Source organism: Misgurnus anguillicaudatus, chromosome 17 (genome assembly GCF_027580225.2).
Source record: "Misgurnus anguillicaudatus chromosome 17, ASM2758022v2, whole genome shotgun sequence".
In the NCBI taxonomy this organism is placed as follows: Eukaryota; Metazoa; Chordata; class Actinopteri; order Cypriniformes; family Cobitidae; genus Misgurnus; species Misgurnus anguillicaudatus.
The window spans coordinates 28,637,261-28,663,185 of record NC_073353.2 but is presented as its reverse complement, the minus strand read 5'-3'; the positions used below and the strand labels follow the sequence as shown (position 1 = coordinate 28,663,185).

General features: G+C 38.5%; 1 protein-coding gene across 4 annotated transcripts in view; it reads left to right on the top strand.

Moving 5' to 3' along the window:
* ncam2 (neural cell adhesion molecule 2) overlaps positions 1-25,925 on the top strand; it is a 269,337-nt gene that overhangs the window by 168,286 nt on the left and 75,126 nt on the right. For all 4 annotated transcript variants that reach the window (XM_055214609.2, XM_055214608.2, XM_055214610.2 and 1 more), the window contains exons 2-4: positions 11,996-12,070; positions 18,988-19,194; positions 25,052-25,195. In XM_055214609.2, coding sequence (XP_055070584.1) covers positions 11,996-12,070; positions 18,988-19,194; positions 25,052-25,195 — 426 coding nt within the window. The remainder of the gene's footprint in view (positions 1-11,995; positions 12,071-18,987; positions 19,195-25,051; positions 25,196-25,925) is intronic.

Here is a 25,925-nt window from a genome sequence, read left to right as displayed (position 1 = left end):
GATGAAAATTTTATCATAAATCACTTACCCCCATGACGTTCCACGTAAGTCTTTTGATTGTCTTCGAAAGACATTTTTAGATTTTCTAGATGCCAAGCAATGAAAGGTCACGTTTTGATGTCGTAGCCTGCTTGTTAATGTGCGAACGAGGAAAACAAATTATTGAATAAAGTTGTTAGTTTTGTTTTCTTTGCGCACAAAAGGGTTCTTGTCGCTTCAAAATATTCTGACTGAACCACTTTTTAGGCGATTCTTTCATTCTTATCTGGGCTTGAATAGTGTTTGTGGAATACCAGTGTATGGGACAGCGTCTCTTTTATCATAAACCCTTTAGACACTTATGCAGCAGGCACTTATTTTGACAAGACACATGAGTTTTGTTCCAAAACGCAATAAATCCATTTTGACTAATTTAGGTAAAAATGTGTTTTCTAAACCAAGAAATTTAGATGAAAACCACTATTTTCTGTTACAAACTTTCACGTAGCATCTTTAGATTATAATAACATAAAAAATTCAAATCCATAAATTGATTTTCAAAGATTTATTATAAAAACTGATCATTTGTGATCAAAAACTGGGATCAATGTGTTAGCATGACAGAAGCTTGAAGCTGTCACGTGAGAACAAGCAACAGCCGGCATTTTTCCTTCGCCCGAGTGCCTATCACATAAATTATTCGATTCTGATGGCTAATGTTTCTTCCCCGCCACAGAAAACCACCACAGGTTTATCAATGCCATCAAAATTATTATTATTATTTTTGTTTGTTTGTTGATCATGAAGTACAAAGTAGATGAGGAAAACTAGGATTCCGTGTTTATTCAAAGCGCTGCCTTTATTGTTTACAATGCGTGAATGGTGCGCTGTGATAGGTTGAGTGGATTTATTGCATTCTGCAGAGAATGAGGACTGGCGGCTGCCCCGGTTTGGAAAAAAAGGGAGAAAAGATGATGGAATAACATGACGGATATCAGATTTTGCGTAAAATGAAGAATTTACTTTTTAATAATGACCAGATACAATACTGGTTTTGGCTGTAACTATTTGGCGTTTTATCGCGTTTTGGAACCAAACTCTTCATATAAACTGTATAGACATTACAACTTATATTTCTCTTTAAACTCTGTTGCCTCATCCTGATGCACCAGAGGAGCAAACACAAAACCTTTGTCTCACCATCTGGACCCTTTCCCTGGCTCTAAGACATCTCCGCATGAATGCTGTAATCTTGATCCTAATGTCCCCATGTAGCACCAGACAAGTAATAAGAATGCTTTGGCTGGTATACACTAGATGTGCTTGAGCTTCAGAAACACTTTGCCGTGTGTAAACGCCTTGCCATAAGATTAATATTTAGCACAAGAAAATCAATTATCTCACACAAACAAATGCAGGCCAGCAAGTACATGGAGGTATTATCTTTCATTGGGTGTCAACACTGGAGCCATTTACACTTTCATACTCTTTATGAAAGCAGACGTCTTTGTCTGTTAAATCATTGTGTTTTTAATGTCTGACACCTTGTTTTAAAAATCAGTGTTGTGTTAATAGTAACTTTAATTATCATATTATTCATGAATTGTTACATTATTATAAGATCATTTTAACTCCTTGTAATTTATTATTTATTAAAAATAGCTCACATGAAAAATACTGTAGTAGGTTTTAGTATTTACTATAGTAAACTAAAACTCCTACATACTACCTGTAGTAGTATTATTGTATAGTATTATAGTACTGTATGTACTGTATGTACAGTTTATCAATTAACTTGATATTGCAGTATTGCAATACTTTACTGTCCCTGTAGCTCAGTGATAATAAAGTGTACACAAAGTCACTGTGGATAAAAATGTCTGCCAAATGCATAAATGTGATGTAATGTAAATGTAAAGTTCAGCAGCCTAAACATTATCAAAGCGTAGTAATTACCATAATATGCTACAGCATAGTGTAATACTTAAGTTTGGGACAGTATTGTATTTTTCATATAGGAGAAACTTAGACCTTGACATCTCATCCTATTGGCCAAACACACAGTGGTGACTTCTCTAGTAATTCTCCATGTTAAAAATATAGCGTGACTGCACCTTCATGCATTTGATAAGTTGATAAACAGCTGTTGAACTTTCAATTTCATTAATGACTTGAATTGAAACAGGAATAACACACTAATGGAGTTTTCCACGCTTAAGCCGAGTTGATCCTTTCCATAATGATGACCTCATTTCTGTTCATGACCCTTCCTTAGCTGACTTCAAAGCATGAGCTCCTCTGATTGGTCGACAGTTTGCAATGAAACAAAAACAAACATTATTCGTAACCCAAACCTGCGGTCTGCGTTCCGTCCAATCAGTGTCCGGGATGATTGGCATCGCATTCGTTCCCCGAGGAGCCTTGTTTGACTCCCTGGCCCACAAATCACGTGGTGACAGCGCAGGATCTACTGACTTTGTCGTACATCACAGGCTGTATGAGGGCACAATCAATCAGCTTCATTATCCTCCCCCTGCTCAGAGGAGGGCGGCCATTTTAACTGCACTGATTATGCTAATCTGGTGACAGGGGACCACCCTCGTTTGATGTAGTGGCTTATTAATATTTACTGACAGTATTTCAGCACAGGGGAACGTGTCACATAGCAATGAATCTGTTGGGAGTGTTGATACGTTGCCGCTGTGTTTACACCCTTTCCTTTGTGATGTTCTACAAACTGTTCAATTACCGCTACAAAGAAGAAAGCACACGCACGTTTATTTCTTTATCGGGAGTCTGATTGCGGAGTCTTGAGGGCTCTCACGAGCCCTGCTGTATAAGAAGGTAATATGGCTGCGTAATTAATTGGAACAAAGTATGATATATGCGATATGGCGACATGCGATTATTTAACCACAAAAGGCTGCAATTTAATTAAACATACAGGAGTCTGCTTGCACTGTGGGCTACCAAGCAAAGACTCAGCGCCCTATTCTTCTTTGTAGAGAACTACACATACTGCAAGCGTGATGTTCTTACGATTTTTCAGTGATTTTAGTTTTCATGTAGCTCAATGGCATTGCGTTAGCTGTGCAAAGATTGTGGGTCATAGGCGGAGTTTGGCATAATTAGTGCTTGGGGGCACCTACTGGCAAACAAGAGTACTGCAATACTTTAAGATTAGCGAGAGAGTGCGTTTTATGGTTTTAAAATATGAGTTAAATGAATTTAAACTCTTTTAGTCTTAAAGAGACACTCCACTTTTTTGAAAATATGCTCATTTTCCAGCTCCCCTTGAGTTAAACAATTACTGTTTTGGAATCCATTCAGCTGATCTCTGGGTCTGGCGGTACCACTTTTAGCATAGCTTAGCATAATTCATTGAATCGGATTAGACCATTAGCATATTTAAAACTTGACTCTTTTGTACTTACATTGTGCACTAAGACAGACGGAAAATTAAAAGTTGTGATTTTCTAGGCCAGGGTTTCTCAAACTTTTTCAGCCCAAGGACCACTTTATCTTCCATTTTTTTTCTGATGACCACCTAATCCCACTCTAACACTCCCCCAAAAAACAACAAAATTGGAAGGATAAGCTAAGTTTAAGTTTAATATGCAACTGTTTCAAGTCAAAACTAATTTTTTTTAAACAAATGCAATGCTATGTTCAGAAATTATTATATGAATTTTATTTCATTTGAAAAAGTAAATGTGAAATAAGTTGCAGCTTAATATGAACAACAAACTGCACATGTGAAAAAAATGCAGGGCCCGAAAATAGTCCCCTTGGTAACATTTAATAGCTGGGGAATACTTTCAGGCACTGTATAATATCATTGCCCTGCTGCACCCATGGTACAGAAGCAAAGTTTTTGATTATTATGCCGGAATGAAAGTATAGTTCTTAGCCATTTCGGCCTAGAAAATCACAACTTTTAATTTTCTGTCATTCTTAGTACACAATGTAACTACAAAAGAGTCAAGTTTTAAATAAGAATAATATCGAAACTCTTGGGTTATTTTTGAGCGCGATGCTAATGGTCTAACTAGATTCAATGAATTATGCTAAGCTATGCTAAAAGTGGAACCGCCAGACCCGGAGATCAGCTGAATGGATTCCAAAATAGTAAAACTCAATTGTTTAACTCTATGGGAGCTGGAAAATAACTTTTTTTTTTCAAAAAAAGTGGAGTGTCCCTTTAAGTTACTTAGTCTTCCATTAAAATATCAAGATTCGAAATATGAATTCTAATTTATTTCATTAATAGCTCAGACAAAATCAAAACTGGCTCTGGTCTAAGGGGCAGTGCCCCCCCCCAATAAAAACCCTGCCTATGTTGTGGGTTGGATTCCCAGGGAACATGCATGCTAAAAATTTATAGCTTGAATGCACTGCAAGTCGCTTTGGATGAAAGCATCTGCCAGATCCATAAATGTAAATGTAATGGAATGTGAAAATGGTCTCAGAATAAGAGACAGGAGCTAAAGCGGATGAAAAGGTCTCTTTTAAGTTCAGGTGAAAACAGTGCTTATGCACAGAGAACTGGGTTATGTTTCTTTTTATTAATTTTCAGATCATTAAGGGCAGGCCTTTTACAATAGTTTTACTGTAGTTTTTATATGGTTATTTTAAAGAGAACAAATCTGGACACCCTGTTCAACAAGAAAGCATATGATGCTTAGCAGCAACAAATGGAGCCTTTGGAGCACTTCTCATGTTATTGCTTTCCTATGACAAATCGCTTTGCTTTTGTAAGATCTGTTGAAAAAAACGTAAATGTTAATGTGAAAATGGATATATAATGTTTATCATATTGCAAAATCACAATGTGGGTCAGAATGATCACAATATGATTTTTGCTGCCATGTTGGGCAGCGGAGTGAGATGTGCCCATGGATGTGAAGGGGATAAAGGAATGTATCATGTTGACAGGTTTCATTTTTGTGGAGGGTTGAAACGATAGACTGCCAGTGGGGTGTGAGAAAGAAGATTGAGGAGTGAAGAGAGAAATGTATTTATTTGTGTCAGTGCTACACAAGCGTGGTGAGCATTTCTCACTGTTTGTTTGGGGCTGACAAATAGCACAGGCCTTCTGGCACAAACTGACTGACGGCATTGAAGACAGTGAGAGACATCAACAGTGTGTCAACAGAGGAGCCGGTTTAAGTCAATCTGGGCTCTTGGAAAAAAAATGCTGCGGAGAATTACTCAGTGTCCATTAAATGTAGAGTTTTTACCCTAAAAATATGTAAGTAAGCATTGTGCTACTTTTCTACAGGCACCAAGCTTTTAAGAAAATGTGACGTGCCCCAATACAGCTTTATGTCTAGCAAACGCCCCATGTTCACAAAACAATTCACGCCGACACGTCACACACTACGTCGAGCTCCTGAGACCTTTAAGTTTCTCTTCTCATGTTAAGTTTTCTGTCAGATAAATATCACACGGAGAAGAAAAGCAGCTATCATCACAGAATGTAAGAAGCGATGTCTTCGAATTTAATTAACACAGCAGGGAGAACGAAAACAATTAACATTTCCAACACGTGTCTCTATTTCACATAATCTCATCTGAAACGAGAGTAAACATTACCCATCATGCGGCTGTCAGACCTTGTTTGTGAAGTGGAAGGCAAATGCATTAAATTCAGACCATTTTTATAATTCTGCCTCGCAAAACTGTCAATACAGTGTAACGAATGCATTTGAAGTTAATGGAGGGTCATAGCATGTCTGAATAAGCACATTTAGCAATGGCAATCTGCGACGTGGACGATTTTATCGTGCAATGCGGGTTTAGGGGGTTATTTTACATAAGGGAAGCACTTAACATGCATTCAAAACATGATTTGTCGCAATATGTGCATCCATTTTCCATTTAGCCACTGAGCAGATAAGACTTTTCCACTACTGTACGGAAAAAGCAATGAATTCAACTTATTCACGTCTCCCTCATTTAAGAAGGTCAGCCAGGGTCAAGTCAGTTCCTCCATGATAATAAATTGTCACGGACTAGACAGACTGCATTTCTGCACAATGAACTCTTAACCTTCAAACCCCAGCAGCTTCCTCCAAGAGATGAAGTTCACAAATCTCCTTTGGCTTTATTTATGGCAGTTTCTCAAGAGCTTGACCCCACCGCTTGCATCTATTTTGGTGACTTTCGGAGCATAATTAAATAGCACCTTGGGAATTGCTCGTCCCTGGACTACTACTCTTAGGTAGGTGTTCAACCAGCTTTGCTTGGTTGGTCTTGGTTATCAGTAGTCTACACCTTGATCATTTCCCTTCCCCTGAGAGAGATGTAAGCAGGCAGGGAGGACAGAAACAGATCTTTCGGTAGTTATTACGGTGACATTTCGGGTACAGGGAATGCACAGGAAAGTGACAGGTGGAACCGAGCGGCCAATGTAGCCATTCTCTCTCTAGCACTTAATTTAGCACTCTGGCAGAATCCAGTATTAATGTATGTCAGAGGCTTTGCAAATGCTCTTTACCATCGCGTAGCAAATTCAGAAAAGGTGGACAGGGTTAGACTATGAAGGGAAAGGCTACCACTCAAAGAGGAAGCCTCCATGAACTTTACAAACCAAATGTATTTCATGCAAAGTGAATGAAGATGGTAAAAAGGTGATGTTTACCAACAGTCAACATGTGAATGTCAGAGGCCCCATTGACTTCCATAGTATTATTTTCTCTTACTATGGAAGTCAATGGGGCCTCTAAACGGTTTGGTTACAAACATTCCTCAAAATATCTTCCTTCGTGTTCATCAGAACAAATACATTTATACAGGTTTGTAACAACAAGAGAGTGAGTAAATAATGACATTTTCATTTTTGGGTGAACTATTCCTTTAAAATATCAAGCGATTATTTTTTAACCAACCACTCATTATGGATGGAAATTATGTATTTATGTATTAAAGAGATATTCTACTTCTTTTGAAAATATGCTCATTTTCCAGTTACCTTAGAGTTAAACATTTGATTTTTACCATTTTGGAATCCATTCACCTGATTTCTGGGTCTGGCGGTACCATTTTTAGCATAGCTTAGCATAATCCATTGAATCTGATTAGACCATTAGCATCGCGCTAAAAAATAACCAAAGACTTTCAATATTTTTTCTATTTAAAACTTGACCCTTCTGCATCGTGTACTAAGACAAAAAATTAAAAGTTGTGATTTTTTCTAGGCTGATATGACTAGGAGCTATACTCTCATTCTGGCGTAATAATCAAGGACTTTGCTGTCTTAACATGGCTGAAGCAGGCGTAGTGATATTACGCAGTGCCCAAAAAAGTCCCTTTAGTAATTTTCCATAGCAGGGGACTATTTTCGGGCACTGCGTAATATCATCAACTCCTGCAGCCATGTTACAGCAGCAAGCCCTTGATTATTACGCCAGAATGAGAGTATAGTTCCTAGCCATGTTTGCCTAGAAAATCCCAATTTTTAATTTTCCGTCTATGATGTAACTACAGAAGAGTCAACTTTTACGTAGGAAAAATATCGAAAGTCTTTGGTTAGTTTTTGTCGCGATGCTAATGAACTAATCAGATTCAATGGATTATGCTAAGCTATGCTAAAAGTGCTAGCGCCAGACCCGGAGATCAGCTGAATGGATTCCAAAACGGTAAAAATCAAATTTTTAACTCTAGAGGAGCTGGAAAATGAGCATTTTTTTCCCCAAAAAAAGTGGTATCTCTTTAAATACATATGTTTAATGCTAATGAACAGCCTGTTTATTTTAGTATTTAAAACACACACATGCATGGTTGACATGGTTAATGGAAGATGTTTATTATATCAAACTGTATTATTATATCCCCTTGTCTTTTTAACATGGACCTGACTATTACGGACATCAAGGCTATATTTTTACAGAATCTACTTTACATTATGCAGGATAATTTGATTTAGAAAACAGGTCAAAGAGGTCAAATTCTTAGTATGAATTACCATAATTGGCATTCACATCACTTCACACATACGCCTTAGAAAAATTGTTGTATGTGTGATTTGGTTTGACTGATTCATTATATGGATATGATTCAAAAGATTTGTTTAATTTGTGATTCATCTCCATAGTGATAAGCAGTGTAAAGGTCCACAGTTGATGGATAAGTGGCTGATGTGGAGCAGTTCAGCCTGAGGGGTTTAAACTGCTGCCTGCTTAATTACCTTTAACTTCCTTCGTTCACACAGCACACTTTGTTCAGAATGGCAAACACGCCACGAAATTACAGTAAAGCTGTTATGTCTGTGCCTAAGGCCTCAATTGATTCAATGTTTTTCATGGTCATTATAACTAAAGTTTGTAGCTTTAGCACTATGCTTTTAGGTATCATTCACAGAATATTTTTGTACCATTTTGTCAGGTACTGAAATTTTTTAGAATTTTGGCACAACTTGTGGATGGCTGGCTGCGTTTTGGCATCTAATTGCTTTGGCACCTCAACATGCAACTCCCGCACTTCTCCAATTTCTGTCTATGTACTACAGAGCCGTGCGCTGCTGCCAAAACATACACTGTGTTGCATGAAATAGATCTAAAAATTTGAAAAATTTTAAATCTTACCTTTTTGTGCTGTGACATATTAGGGTCCTCTAAGAACTGTTGCACTTTATTTTTGGTCCAATGACTGTTGATTCGTATCAGTTTAATTACTGTAGATAATCTGGCTGACAGACAGTTAGGTTTAATCAGAAAGCAGATTCTTACGGAGGTAAACGTGTTTGAGAAAAGCATCTACCGGATGCCATTTTAAGGTGCATTGTGTAACTTTAAGAAGGATCTCTTGACAGAAATGCAATATAATAATATACATAACTATATTATCAGTAGTGTATAAAGACCTAATGTATAAAAACATAATGAACTGTATTGTTTTTATCACCTTAGATTTAGCCGTTTTTATCTACATACACATGGAAGTCGCTGTCATATTTCTACAGTAGCCCTAAACGGACAAAGTGCTTGAGCGCATTTCGTTCCTACATTGTCTCAGACAATGACATGGTTGCTCCATAGCTTCTCATTGTATTTCGAAATTGAGGTTGGTTGCATTTTGCAATCTAACCACTAGATGTCGCTAAAATCCCTCATTACACCTTTAAAGATTTTTTTGTGGCTATACCTAAAATTTGTTGCTTCAGGTATTGTTTGCAATGTAAATCTCTTTTCTTGGACTACAACAAACACACAGATTGTAGGCAACCGTTAACTTCCTGGGATTGGTGATGTAGTAAAGACCGACATTATCATAATTCCTCCCGCTTCGGATTTACAGCCTGTAAGTTAACTCCTGTTAGCAACCGAATCTTTCAAACATGGTAAGGAGCGTCATGGTTCCGGCTGACGTCAGAGGTATTTAGGCTAATCACAATGTACAGATTAACTGGCCAATCAGGGACACAGCGCTTCGTATTGTCTGCTTTATAACTTTGAATGGGCCCGCATCAAAAAACAAAACAAAATAACATGCACCTCTAGTGCCCCTAGTGGACACTCTATGCAAAATATGCAGCTATATGTACCTAAAATTATATATTTCAGGTTATACAGAAATGTAGGCAGAGGTACGTGTCTCCAATGAGCCTTTATGGGAATTATTCATTTTCTTTGGTACTTAAATCTTTTGAGGTAAATTCGGCTTAAATTCTTTCATCAGTATGCTGTGTTTTATAAGCGTGATATCTACATAATCTGATCATAGCTGGTAAATGCTAGACATATTGTACCATGCAGAATAGGCCTTTTAAGACACCTGTAGAATAACATTTTTAATTATTTTACATTAATGCTGTCATTTTGTTCATTAGCTCATGACACCAAATATGCCATACTGTTTGAAGAGTACAATAAGTGAGAAAAAAGTTAATGAGAAGGCAATTGGTTTTCTTTTCTTTTTTTAAAGTAGTCTTTGGTAGTAATTATATTCTGGTTGCTATGGGCAGCAGCTTACGTACCCTCAGACTTCAGTCTCCATCCAGATGACTAACTCCAGCCCTACTGTGCTGTAATTAATCATTACGCCAGATGCCTGTGTGCTTCCCCCCATGAGCTTCGTCAGTGTGTGTATGTGTGTGTGTGTGTTTTCTTTGGAAATGTAAAATGTGCATCTGTGTGCCCGCTTTGCTCTTGACTGCTACATGCTGATGTGTGAAAATCTCAAGCTTCTTGGATGAACATGGACAGCAGAAGATCTCGCATTCGTGTTCGCTCACCCTCCAGGTTTCTTGTTCGTATCCGTTCTGCTGCCCTCACCTGATCCACAGACCACTTTTAACAAGGACCCCCCCCATCTCCCACTGTCTTCTCCATATGATTGGCTCAGCAGGTAGAGGAAGATGTGACTGAGCTGATTTGATGCATCAGTGCAGAACTGGGAATCTCAAACCAGATGCTGAAGTGATGCTTAGCAATGAAAAGACACTTGAGAGTAGTCTGACATCACTAGACAGTTGTGCCATGTCTGGTGATTCAGTGCAAAGTCTTACTACCACACAGTTTAACCAGGTGTACCATTAGTATTTAAATCATTAGGTCATAAGTCATTTTTATTTCAGTCAACATGCCTTTTTATGCAAATGAGGCTTATTCCATATCTTGCCTTATTCACAGAAGTCAGCGATATTTGCTTGTTGCTGTTTACATTCAGCTATTGTATTACTTCACGTTTAAACTATTTAAAGGGACACACTCATTTTCCAGCTCCCCTAGAGTTAAACATTTGATTTTTATCATTTTGGAATCCATTCAGGTGATCTCCAGGTCTGGCGGTAGCGGCACCATGTTTAGCATAGCTTAGCAAAGTCCATAGAATCTGATTAGACCATTTATGCCGCGCTAAAAAATAACCAAAGATTTTCGATATTTTCTTTATTTAAAACTTGACTCTTCTGTAGTTACATGGTGTACTAAGACAGATGGAAAATTAAAAGTTGGGATTTTCCCCAGCTATTGAAAGTAACCAAGGGGAGTATTTTCGGGCAGTGCGTAATATCATTGCGCCTGCTGCAGCCATGTTACGACAGCAAAGTCCTTGACTATTACGCCAGAATGAGAGTATAGTCCTAGCCATATCGGCCTAGAAAATTGCAACTTTTAATTTTCCGTCACTCCAAGTACATGATGTAACAACATAAGAGTCAAGTTTTAAATAGGAAAAATATTTAGGCTCATTGGTTGTTTTTTGGCGTGATGCTAATGGTCTAATCAGATTCAATGGATTATGCTGGGCTATGCTAAAAGTGCTAGCGCCAGGCCCGGAGATCAGATTCCAAAAAGGTAAAAATCAAATGTTTAACTCTAGGGGAGATGGAAAATGAGCATATTTTCAAAAAAAGTCGAGTGTCACTTTAAAGCGATATTGATCGAATGATTTAGCATAATAACCAACAACCAGATGCCTTGTGTAGCCCGTTATGCATTTAAAAAAGCAGATGCAATTATGTTTTTGGAGTGACGCTGCTCTTGAGTCCCAGCAAAGCGTAGTTTTTTGCATAGTTTACAACTTAAACATTTCCTTATCTTATAAGATGGAGAAATGCATAAGTCTGAGTTGAATAATTCCTTTTGTGAACCAGGTGCTAAAACCACACACAGACAGTATATACAAAAGAATGACGCTATCAGCTTGGCAATTTATTGTTAGTGCATTCCTCCAAAAATGAAATGCAATGCAAGATCAGTCCAAGTATAAGAATAAAGGAAATACAGATCAAAGCTTTGTCTGTTTTGTGTCCTTTTCTTTTCTTAGTTTTTTTTCACAGGTGCTAGATGTTCCAGGCTGGCTAGCCTGATTGAAGTGATTGGAAGGGAGGGGGTTATAGAAGTCTCCCTGTACCCTCTCATCTTTTCTGCTTGCAAAGATTTTTTTGTGCTGCCTGTGGTTTGGTGTGATTTCTGTGGAAGGAACATGTGAAGCGCTCTGGTTGTACCTGCAGTCCGTGTACTGAATTTCTATATACCCCCCTCTTATCTCTCTCTTTTCTTTTGTTTTTAAGGTGTCCTCCAGGTGTCAATCTCCCTCAAAAAGGTGGAGCTCAGCGTCGGAGAGTCCAAGTTCTTCACATGCACAGGTCAGTAGGAGGTGACTAACAACTCTTATACAGTAGCTGGAAAGTTCAAGTCCCAATTTCCAAGTTAAAAATCAATCCAGTACATTAACCAGGCCATTTCTGGTTCCTCAAAGAACCATTCATACCTTTTTATAATCTCTAAAGAACATTTTTTTCATTACAAAGAAACTTTTTTAAGAGTAGGAGTGAGCGGGACACAAACTACTGTAACGCGGGGTTAATTCTAACACGGCTACTTTACATATTTATACACGGACGAGCAATCTGTGCTTTTGGTCTTTTTCTCTTACTGTCAGAAGATGATCTCCTGTAAATTTTTGTTAAGATATTGAACAAAGAGTTTTTTGGAGGCATGGAAGTACTTTTTTTTTATCTTCATCATTTCTGAGTTGGGTGTGTAAGTTACCAAATCCAACCTTATATTATTTCAACTTTCTGAAACATGTCAGCAACTCCTAGAAACTGATAGCTAGGATTGAAAACATTTTTACACAGCGGGGTTAGTTGTCACACAGTTTTACAATAAAGCCTCGGGTATACAATGATAATGAAAACAATGTAAATACTATTCATCAAAATGATAACTGTTGATACAATATCAGGGGAAATAACTGACTATTATGATTTTTGTATTAATTGTGCATTGATGCATAACACAAGGATGGTTAGATGAAGGTTATCATGGATGGATGAATGTGTGTGGGGATATATATCTATTATAGGCAGATATAAAAACAATATCCACCTTTAATATATACAGTAGATAGAATTTTATTGAATTATTTGTATTTAAACAAAAATTTCTAGCAGGTGTTACAACAAACCCTCTGTCTTTTACAATGAACCCCACCTATATGGGTAAGTTGTAAAGTTTGCACTGCTATAACTTTCGGTGTAATTGTACAATAACGGTAGATCCCACAAACAAACTTTATATGTTTGTTTGCAGCAAAGATGTGTTTATTATGTAAAAAAATATTAATCAATCTTAAATATTCTTTGAATGATAGATCAAAAAAGTGTTATTTTGTCTCCCCTTCCATTTGAAAAATGCAATATTAGTGATGTGCAAAATATTTTATTTGTATTATTTCTTATTAATTGTATATTATTATCAGGGGACTTTTTGTGTTATGAAAGATATCTGTTTAAAGTGACATTTCACGAGGCATTTTTAAGATGTGAAATAAATCTTTGATGTCCCCAGAGTACGTATGTGAAGTTATTGCTCACAATATTATATAGATAATTTATTATAGCATGCAAGTGTGAGCAAAAATGTGCCGTTTTGGGTGTGTCCTTTAAAATGCAAATAAGCTGATCTCTGCACTAAATGGCAGTGCCATTGGTTGGATAGTGCAGATTAAGGGGCGGTATTTTCCCCCTCTGACATCACAGGTGGAGCCAAATTTCAATTACCTATTTTTTCACATGCTTGCAGAACTAATGCTGCGTTCCAGGCAGGTTTTTGAGCCCGTAAATTAAGGGCTCGTTAAAGTTGTGCGTAGGTCCTACGGCATAGGCGCGACGGCGTAGGTTCCGCGTCAGTTTTCATTTATACTTTTGCGTTGTTGTCCGCGTCGACGTGCAAACACACGCGCAGACCGCTGGTAGGCAGTATCCACGCGTGTAACCACAGTAGCAGCGCGACCGTCAGAGAAGAAGAAACTTGGCAAGTTAATCCACAAATGAAGAAGAAGCCGCAACTTGTTGTGTATGATTTTAGAAGACCAGCAATGATGGAAGTAAATAAACAGTGACTTTTGTTGCAGTTTGAGTTAAATCACTCCTCAACTTGGCTCATCTTTGTTTTCACCGTCGCAAACGGAAATACCTATGACGCAGTTTTTTTTACCTGACGGGAGGGGTTCTGGTGGACCAATCACAGCGCTTGCGGTCCGCGTAGAACTGACGCGCTGTTAAAATTTTTGGAGGTGCACGTCAGGCTACGCAGTAGCTACGGCGTAGGACCTACGCACGACTATAAATCGCCCTTTACAACTTCAAACCAGGACTCACGACTTTGTAGCGTTCCAGGCAAGTCACGCCAAACTACCTGGGCGGAAGGAACTTACGTCACCTTAACATGTCCATGCGGCGATATACTTTCACGACATACTTATTGTTTTAGACACATAACATTGTAATATATAATCGTGTGTATTATTTACTATTATTATTATATTATTATTAATTTGACTGTAATGTTATATTGTCCTAAAGTGTATTCCCACCGTGTGCCACTTGCAGAAACACTGCATCCGTGGGGGCCGCCATTGTTGTTTTGTATGGTTTCGCGTGCTGTGTGACATCAGAGCTCGGAACAGGGAGTACATCAATCTAGTACGAGTTCACGGATGGGAAGTCGGGGGTTCGACTGACGTTCCAGTGCACTTTCACGGGTGGAAGGTTGGAAAAACACAGGTTACAGGCTGCCTGGAATGCGGTATTAGTTACTGGGTTGATCTTTTTCACATTTTCTAGATTGATAGAAGCACTGGGAACCCAATTATAGCACTTAAACATGGAAAAAGTCAGATTTTCATGATATGTTCCCTTTAATGCTGATAAATGTTAGATAGATGCATGAATGCACACAATTTGCATTGTGCTGACACGATTAATCATTTATTATAAAACTTGAATTGTGTTTTCTTCTTAAGCAGTATTGAATATTATGACTGAGTTTTCGACTCCAGAGAAAATAAGTGATCACGTGCATATTCAAATGTTGCCTTTTCTGACAGTTTTTATTTAAATGTTTTCACAAAGATGTGCTTATAACCCACCAGTGTGCCACATGTGGGCACAAACAGCAGTCTACACCCTAAGTGTCTACTTCAGTTCCTTGCATTCAGTTGCTTATCATTTAATACCAGTAAAGAGTAAACAGCAGCTCCTTGCATTGTTAAGCTGCTCTCCTCCCGCACACTGCAGGCAAAGTTGTTCATAGACCGTGTGCTTTAGGAAATGAGTATGGATATCCATTTGCGGAGGGGGGGATTATGTCAGGCAGGCTTTGTGGTGAAGCTAGCTTTTGTTTTGGTTTTCCACACGGCTGAGCAGCTGTAGTCAGGTTCTGCTTCCTAAGCTTCAGGCTGTACCTGACAGCATGTTTTAAACAGGGTGAAGCATACTGACCCCTGCTGGATGACAGCCAGATTGCAGGTTGTTAACAAGCTGGTACAGTATCTCTGGCTGGAGATGCGAAGGCCACGCACATGCCCTGTGGACATTCGGGTCAACTATGCGGCACACTGCATGTCGCCCTTCAAAAACAGCTTTTTAAATAGTCTCAGGGAGTGCGGGTGTGTGTGCAAGTTTTATAAATGTCCAAATCGTTTTATACTGTATCTGGCACAGATTAAACGTGCTTTCACTTTGGTAAAGCTCCACAGCTTTAACTAAAGATGTTAACTTGTTTAATTGGTTAATCATGGCTTTCAAAGGGCCGCGAAAGCATCACAATGCTGATTTGTGCTCCAAGCTCATTTTTAACTGGCTTAGTGTTTGGTCATTTAATAGATTCTAGCAGAAGGGGCCGTTCTACCGTTAAAAAAGCTAACAGAAGGCGTGTTAATAGGCACATTAACTTCCATATACCATTGCTAATAAATACTCAATGCACTTGTCCATCGAAGCAATAAGCCACGAGAGGCCATTGTAAAATTACTGTAATGCATAGATAGAGATGCTTAATGCTTTTTAGCAGACGTCAAAAAGACGTTAATGTTCAATAAAAATAAAATAAAATCTTATTTTTAATAATAAGTAATTGAATAAACAATTCCATTGCCAAGTAGTGAAGTTCATTATTCTAACAAGGATGTTTGTGATTGCCAAAGAAACATAGCAACTTGTTGCATTAAAAGGGGGACATATTATGAAAATCTGCCTTTTTTCATGTTTAAGTGCTACCATTGGGTCCTTAGTGCTTCTATCTACATAGAAAATGTAAAAATGAACAATACAGTAACTTAGTTTTGGTAAACCACAACACATTCTCACTCCCCAAGGCGTCAAAATCTGAAGCATGTTCAAACGCCTTCAGCATCAGTATGAAGATGCAAAGGGTGCCCTTATGCGTCACTATATCGACGAAATGGAAACTCCGTTGCTTTCATGCTAAACCCTCAGCGTCGGATATAGATGAAAGAGAATCCTGGAAGGTGATGCCGTCACGTTATGCGACGATCGGCAGGATCATGCCGCTTCTGGACGGTAACTACTAAGTTTTTTCCCAATTTTTAAACCATTGTCGCTTGGGGTTGGGGTTAGACTTGGGGTTTGGATGTCAGTTTAAGTATTGGTTTATAATTTTCGTCTTCTGATTTTTAAGCCATTGTCACTTGGGGTTAGATTTAGAGTTGGGTTTGGGTTAGGATGTAATTTTATGTAACAGAAAGTCATTCCAACCCCAAGTGACAATAGTAAAAAATTTGGAACAAAAATTGAGTAGTTACCGCCCAGAAGCGGCATGATCCTGCCGATCGTCGCATAACGTGACGGCATCACCTTCCGGGATTCCCTTTCGTCTATATCCGACGCTGAGGGATTAGCATGAAAGCAACGGAGTTCCCATTTCGTCGATATAGTGACGCATAGGGGCACCCTACGCGTATTCATACTGGCGCTGATGGCGTTTGAACGGGGAGTGTAAACCGTTATCTGCAAGCATGTGAAAAATAGATCATTGAAATTTGGCTCCCCTTGTGATGTCAGAAGGGGAAAATACTGCTTCTTAATCTGCACTATTCAACCACGACACTGCCATTTAGTGTAGAGATCAGCTGATTTGCATTTTAAAGGAAACAGCACATTTTTGTTCACACCTACAAAGTGGCAATTTTAACATGCTATAATAAATTATCTATATGTTATTTTGAGCTAGAACTTCACATATGTACTCTGGGGGCACCCAAGATTCTTTTGACATCTTAAAAAAGTCCCCTTTAATACATGTGGTGGCATGGACATAGGCATGTTTATAGTCATTTTTTAATGGCTTTGATCCCATATAATTTAAAGTCTGAACTGTCTGTTACATAAAAGTAAATATGTTTATTAGTATTTCGTCCTCAAATGAATCTACTTGTCTTTTGTTTTAAAGGTGCTGTGTGTAGATTTTTGCGGCATCTAGCGGTGAGATTGCGAATTGCAATCAAAGGCTCAGTCCACCACTTACGAAACGTATAGAGAAGCTAGGGTAGCCAATACAGCACAAACATGTCGTCGTCTGAGACATCATGGTCATGAAATGCACAGTTTGTCTGTTTAGGGCTACTGTAGAAACATGGTGGCCCAAATGGCGACTTCCATGTAAGGGGACCCACGATGTATGTGAATAGAAATGGCTCATTGCAAGGTAATAAAAACATAACGGTTCATTATGTAAGGTCTTATAACATAGTTATGTTTATTATAATGAATTTCTGTCAATAGATCCTCCTAAAATTTACACACTGCACCTGTAACAGATTAGCCAAAAGTAAAAATGTCTTGACTTGACTTACTTTCTATTGAGGAACAAAACATTTCACAGGGTCACATATATAAATAGGTTTTCTAAGCAAAACCTCACCACCCCCGTCTTCCATTGTTTGGAAAAGCAGATAGTGTGCTGTGTTAGGTAATGCCCTAAATAGCACTTTAATTTTAAGTTTTAACATTACCATTTACTTTTTTCTGGAAAAATCAACAGAGAATTGGCTTGCTTATGTTGATTTGTCTTTGCAGAACATTGAAAAGAATGACACAACATTTTAAATGAAACATTGTTATTAACATTGTTACTATTTGGATTTGTTGTCCATTGTAAAGGGCCGATGTTTACACTTACACTGTAATGAAAAGCAATTAAGCCGTAACAGATGCTGTTAAATGTTTTCAGCATTATTTGCAGTCGTTCTTCTTTGCCTCTGAGTATTTGGTATGCAGACACTCATCCACTCAGCCAGCCTTCCTTCAGATTCAGCCAATGTTACAACCATTCAGAGGTTTTGCGGAGCCCAGCGTATGGCTCACCTTTCTGTGTGAGCATTCTGATGCTCATACGGACGCATCAAGTAAAAGCGGGCTTACCCCTTCCATGGTCCAGCATCTGAGATTAGGCAGCTGTGACCTCTCCTTGACCCTCCAGCATCCCACAGATCAGCCTCTGCTCCTTCACTGATAAGCCCCTGCCGCTCTCAGCATCGCTTTCATGGTAGTGGAGCTGAAGCGTGGGCCTGCCTGGAGCCGCCGCCTCACGCTTCCCCACAGTCCAGGCGAAGGCCCCTGTTGTGCCACTGATTGATGTCTTGAGCGCAGAAGTGCTGCATCACGCTGATGCTTTTTATGACTTTCCAGCAGTGCAGGATTTACAGCGCCAACCACCTTGGTACCATGTATGGTTTCAGAGAGCCAGTCTCTGCAGGACTGTACACATGACGTGTTTTGTTTATTACATTGTGTGTATTTGAGAGGTAGAGAGAGTGAGGATGTATGTCACTACTAGCGGCTGAAGAGATGGCTTTAAAAGTGAAGTATGTCATTTCTGTCACTAGCCGCACCAAACAGAATAGAAAAAATAATGGTTATTTTCAACACAGCATTGGGTCAGAAAAGGAACAAACTTAAACCATTCGGTTAAATTAACCTAGAAAATGTTTATATTTGACCCAAAAATGGGTTAAAACAACTCAGCATTTTGTGTGAAACAACCTGACACAAACCGACAGGTTGGGTTCATTCCTTTTTGACCCAATGCTGGTTTGAAGTGTATATCACAGCCCATTTGAATCTAAGCCAACATAAAAAAGTCTATGTACAGTAGTATCCTCAGGCAGTCCTCATAAATTAAAATGTACTGTTAATACTGTATATTTTATATGCAACATTGTAATGATACTGTAACTGTGTATATGTTTGTATTGTAGTGATCGGAGAGCCTGTCAGTTTGGACTGGTATAACCCGCAAGGGGAGCGGATGGTCCCATCTCCACGGGTGGCCCTGCACAATGAAGGTGTTCGTTCCAGACTCACGCTTTATAATGCCAAAATAGAAGATGCTGGCATCTACCGTTGCCAGGCCAGCGATGCCCGAGGGGAAGTGCAAGAGGCCACAGTGGTGCTAGAGATCTATCGTGAGTATTGAACACATGCAAATAATCAGTTCTTCTTTCTTCTCTGTTATCATCATTTTATTATTACATTCATATAGACAGATAACACTAAGCACAGTTAACATGACTTAATTTATTATATACAGTAAAATCAGCTTAAAAATCAAGCAAAAGAAAGCACTGCAAAACACTATGAGCCATTTTTCTAAATGTGGCATGCCCAAATTGAAAAGCCCCTCATAACCACATACAGTTGAGTAAATGTAAAATGTTGATGTCATTTTACAGGAAACCCCTCCAAATTTTATAAAACACTGTTGAAAGTGCTAAACATGGCTGTGTGATCAGTCCTCTAATAAACACAAAAATAAATAAGCGCTTTTAGATTTTTTTTCCAAAAGTCTGTATTTGAAAGTGTATAATACATTTTTCGTGCACACAACCACAGAAAACGCTGTAAATTTGCTAATTTTGTAGAGTAGGACCTAAGCTAAAAGATGATGTAGCATTTGTGGCTATCTTTGCTATCTGAGGCAGCTCATGCTCAGTTTCACTTGTAAGTTTACAAAAGACCATTTCTTACCTCATTATTCATTCGACGATTGTTGGATATGTGATGATAATAGAACAAAAATTACCTTATTCCTGAGAATGAGAGCTTTCATTTGATATATTGCCCATGTTTGTCATAATTTGAAAAATATTAAATATATGAATATTAAATAATATTATTTTTTTGGGGGGGGAATAGTTTACATTTAGTGTACAGGGGCGGCAGAGTTAAACAGGCTTAGATTAATAGTAAAGACCTTCATAATTTAACAAAGCAACCATTCAGTTAACTAATACTGTATATCCTAGCGGGCATTTTTGCATAATTGTATGTTTTACATACTTTACTGAAACTTTTGTATTTGATATTGATTTAATACAGGTAACAGCATACAGTAATTGTTCAGATTAAGAATTGTTTAATCAATTTACTTTCAATAATATTAAATATGCCCTTAAGCTCAACTAAATACCTAAATTGCATGCAAACTTTCCGCATCATATAAATTTCATTTGTTGCTGAGCACAGTGCCCCTAGGGCAGTTCATGTACATTGTACGCATGCATTTTTCTCCATTTTTCTCATGTTATTTATGGCCAACCTTCATTGAGAAATATATAAGATAGAGGGCAGTAAATACCAGGGGGTTGTAGGATATTATGTGTGGCAAAACCGAATGTGCAACATCCACATAGCTCTGTTCATGACTTGTTCATTTGTACTGTATTAATGGAGAAGTTAGATACAGCAATGGTTCTTCCTCCCAAGCGTAGTAGCCAACATACAGAATCCACTTTGGAGATATAACTGTGGGTTCACACCAGACGGGAGTTCAACGATTTGCACCAGTAGATTACATACAAAGTCAATGCAAAGACGCGATCAGACGCATCCTCGCGTGGGGCGATGCGAATGACACAATATGTGCGGCGCGTTTGCCGCGAAAACATGCAGTATTCGCCACAAACGCGTCTCCGCCCAAGTAAATTTGCATGACACAAAGTTAAATCCTGCAAGTAATCAACACGATGCCCCGCCTTTGATGTGTACGTAGCATAATGCTGCCGTGGTAGAGGCGTCAAGTGGGAGTGATTTCAATGTTAATGAAATCACTTTGAATTGAGCGTTGCCACGGGAAACACGCAAGTAGAAAAATGTGAACTTTGGCGTAAAAACGTGCCGCGTTAACCAATCAGGAGCTTGCTCTAGTAGTGACGTGATTACAGGAAGCGAGCGGAGCCGTAGAAGCCCCTCCCATGACGCGAATGTCTCGATTACTAGAATTTCACGCACTAATGAAGCGAGTACACTCACAATGTTCAAACGTCCAACCAGTGGCGGCTGGTGCTAAAAAAAATTGGGGGGGCGCATACAAACTTGAAATTAAACTTTTACTGCGGTAATGCAGGTCTGTAAATAGCCGTTTATCAGGTATCATTACTGCTTAGCTAAAATGCTGAAAATGTTACTGTTGATGTCAACTGCATGAAATAAATTTAATGTATAATGTGGGTTTATTATCATGAACTAATCATGGTAATCATTCACACACACTCACAAACACACCAGAGTTTGCGTTAGACTATTTCATTTGAAAATCCCGACAGTCAATTATCCTTCATTAACCTAACGGATCCGAAACCAGCCAATTAGAGCTCAGCCTCAGGTCACATGTTTTTAACCTTTTTACTAACCTACATAGACACTCATTAGGGGTGCGCCCCAGACACACAAACATGACACACACAAAACAAACTCAGTTTTGATTATTTATTTTTTTAAATAAACATTTAAATAAACATTTAAATAAACTAACAGTGAAACAGTACCACTAAACATTTTTTTTTTTTTATTAATTTGCATTATATATTTATCTTTTTTGTAACATGTTAAAGTAGCTTTCTTCTCTGGCCAACTTTGGGGCTAGTGACCAGCCGCCACTGCGTCCAACTACGCACGGTAGACGGGAATTTGATCCCCAAGCGCGTCTGGTGTGAACCCACAGTAAGGTTTCCCAGCAAACCCAAAGTCTTTAAACGGCACGAAGGCAACATCCTATCACTGTCATAGCCCAGACTCACATCTGTGCTGGGAAACCAGTCGGTTCAGAGATGTTCCCATGAGTAGTGCCATTCCTGGCACTGCAGAAATGCCTAATTGTCTTCTTTTGCTCAATTTGACGAATCAGGCTTTCAAAGCAGAGAAAATAATAAGCGGGCATTTCGTGTGGGCCAGTCAAGATGACAGGGATGTTTGCTTTTCAATTACCCTTTATTTTTTGCATTTGATACCAGTATGTGTTCTGCTTATGAAAAATCTTGGTCCTGAAATTGGTTGTCGTCTTCAAAGATGCACACGATGATCTGTATTTCTATTTTACCTCGAATTATCATACATTTAAATTGCAATTTATCCGGCATATTACTGTACAAGAAACCACGCTGTTAAATGCCCAGGCTGTAAAAGCAATTCGAGAGGACTCTATATTGTTGCAAATTAAAAAAAGAAAACATCTTGGCACCACTATTTGGGAATCCATTACAAAGCAAAAGGCTTTATGTTTGCTAGCACAAAAAAGCCCTTTCACCATTTGCCTGCATTTGAAATGTTGCCATTGAAATAGCTGTTTTGATTTTCCAATTGAATAGATGACATCCAAAAGCCTTTAAAGGGAAACCTCACAATGATAAGAAAATGGACGTGTTCGATTTCAAGATGTTTGACAAATCTGTTGATGTACAGCTAAATATAATTCCCTCAATAAGCAGACAGCTGCTGCCACATCACAGAAATGAAACCAGCATGAATGAAAGTAAGAAAGCTACAAAGATATGTGTTGAACCTCAATAGAGCGGCAACAAAGGGTAAATGGATATGCTTTGGCCAGGACTGTGTCGAGAGCTCCTTATAGTAAAACATTAAGCTAAAAACGGGACATCAGGCCTGTGATGGGTTGTTTTGAGACAAATATGTTTTTGTTGAACTTGCCTTTGGAACATATTCTCCAATAAGTATATATTTGAGTGCATTTTAAGGGGGTGTGCACACTAAAGCTTTTAAACATGGCTGAAAACGCCCAGCGGAGGCCGACTGCCATTTTTTTTCTGCCGACTGCCAGCTTTCTTCAGCTGAGCGCTTTGGTTGCTGTGATACTTTTGCTTTGTTTATCAGTCGTTGTACGATAAGCCGGTTGGTTGTTGTGATATTTGTCCCACCTCTCCTCCACTGTGATTGGACGGCTGTGTGAGAACTGACATTGACAAGCTGAACTTTTCACCCAAAGTTCAATATTATTCAACTTGATTGGCGGTCAGCGGTGAGCGTGGAAAAATACTGAACGTCGGCTTTCATCAAAAAAAAAAAAAAAAACGCCAGTTGCTGGCTTTTTTGAAAAATGCAGCGCTTCCATTGGAAACAATTGAAAACGTGCGCCTTCCATGGGCATTGAAGCTTTGGTGTGCACGCCCCCTTAGTCGCTCATCAAAAGTGCATTTATTAAATTCAATTAAAGTAAGGGACTATGTAAAAAGTTCAGACATTAAATAAAAACAAACAAATTTCTTTATATGTAGTGATGGTCAAATGTGATTTTATGACAACACACACACGACACTGAGTTTTTTTATGCCAGTTCTTAAAGAGTGCCAATGGTCCGATTCATGATTTAAGTGTGTATTAGTACATGTTAACGATATGCAAAAGGTGCAAACCCCAAAGTAAACGATGACGCGAGTTATCGTCTTCAACATAAATCTCTTTTCTTGGACTACAACAAACACACGAATTGTAGGCAACAGTTTACGTCCTGGGATTGGTGATGTAGACAAGACCGACATTATCATAACTCCTCCCACTTTGACTCACAGCCTGTAAGTTAACTCCTGTTAGCATTGCTTTGTGAGCGTATCTTGTAAACATGGTAAGGAGCGTCATATTTCCGGCTGAGGTCAGAGGTATTCAGCCAATCACAACGTACAGATTAGCTGGCCAATCAGGGACACAACGCTTTTTAAATTGATGAGTTTTGTACAAAATCCATGCGTTTCAGGAAGAAAGTGAAATATGGTGCTACAAAAACGTACGGTATGTGGAAAATAATGTGTTATTTTTGCGAACACATTGTATTATACCAAATACACAAAATAACATCGTTTTTACCAATGAAATAGGTGCACTTTAACTTATAACATTACTGTGTAGGTCGAAATAAGGTGCATACACAAAATATTGTAGTCAATTTTGAAGTAAGACAGGCGCCAAAGATCATTTTTTAGGGATTTTAATAAGGAGTATGCTTAATTTCCAAAATTTGCATCATGCCACAGGCTTAAAACACATGCAATAATTGCTAAACTCTGATGCCTGGCATGGACAAAATAATAAATTAAAGGAGCAGGTGTGAAAATCACTCTCTATAAAGAACTGGGTTCAAAAGTATATAAAAAAGTCCTTAAATTTATACACCGGGGTAAACTGAGGCTTCATAAAACGTTCATCAAATTCAGTGTGTTTCTTATTTAAAAATACTGGAATGATATTTTAATCCTCATTGCGTATAATTAGTGGATTTTGTGAAACCTTCAGGAGATATTTCATAAGATTACTTCTCAGTGTCTGACTTTGTACCAGATCTGGCATTTCTTTGTTCATTTAGAAGTTGTATTTAGGGCGGTGGGAGACATATGTTAACAGACACGACTCAATGATCATTACCCAGAGCCTCTGTGCTGATGAGAACGTGCAGGATCTACCAGCTCTTTTGAAGATGTCTCTTCCACTGCAGGACACAGATGTTTACACCAGCTTCACACACAAACAGAATATGGTATCGGTGTGTCGCAATGTGACAGATTATTTCTATTAACTTTCTGCTGTGTAACTGCGAATAATCTGGAACTCATCTGATTTATGATTAGAAGTTGTAGATGTGGACTTGTCCCTTGTTATTATTGATTTTTCTTTGGAAAATTCTTCTCTAGAGGCTTAAACTAAGACTCAGAGGCCCTTATGTTATCTGTTTCCATCTTTATACTGCTTAGATGTGAAGTCCTTCTACCTTCCTTTCACTCCTTCAGCCTAATAATGAGAAAAAATTGTATCTGGTGTAAAACTTGAAGAAAGTAAATTATTTGAATAGCTATTTTTATCCAGGGTACACATTGGATAGATAGCTATACAATATATGCTTTAATACAATAATATAATGAAATTTGCAGTATGTGTGTGAGTTCATAGAGAGAGAGTGAGAGAGGACATCATATCTAACATTGCACATCTATATCACCTAAAAGATTTCACAATGTTCCTCTCTCCTCTAATCAACAGAGAAGCTGACATTCAGGGACGTGAAGTCCCCTCAAGAGTTTCGACAGGGTGATGTGGCTGAAGTGGTCTGCGATGTCACCAGCTCCCCCGTGCCTGTGGTCTCCTGGTTTTATAACAACATTGAGATCATGGAAGATAGTGAGAGTAAGTATCTGTCGAACCACCAGCTATACATTTGGTTAGTAAGGGGCATTAGTAAGTAATGACTGCAATAAATACAGACTTATAAGTTGGAAGGCTTCAGAATTTAATACATGAAAAATATTTAATAGCCTACTGTTAAATATTATTAACATTTGCATTTTCCCTTAAAGGGATAGTTCACCCAAAAATGAAAATAATGTCACTAATGACTTACTACTTATGTCGTTCTGAACTCGTACTGTAAGACCTCCGTTCATCTTCAGAACACAGTTTAAGATGTTTTATATTTAGTCCAAGAGCTTGCTGACCCTCCATTGAAAATCTATGTACGGTATACTGTCCATGTCCAGAATGGTAATAAAAACATCATCAAAGTAGTCCATGTGAAATCAGTGGGTCATTTACATTTTGGCCCAAAAATAACAAAAATTACGACTTTATTCAGCATTGTCTTCTCTTCCCCGTCTGTTGTGAAGCGCATCCGCAAGACTAAAGGAACGTGACTGCAGTGACTCGGATGACGTACGACACGGCTGACGTGTTATCTGGTCGCCCCAGCTGTTTATTTTTTGTGCGCCCGGGCTTCGTTTACAGTCTGTGGGAGACGCACACTGTAAGTTTTGGGAAAAAACTTCGCAAACATGTCTGAGGATAACACTTCATCTGCTTCACTGCAGTCATGTGACTTTAGTCTCATGAATGCGCTTCACAACAGACGCGGAAGAGAAGA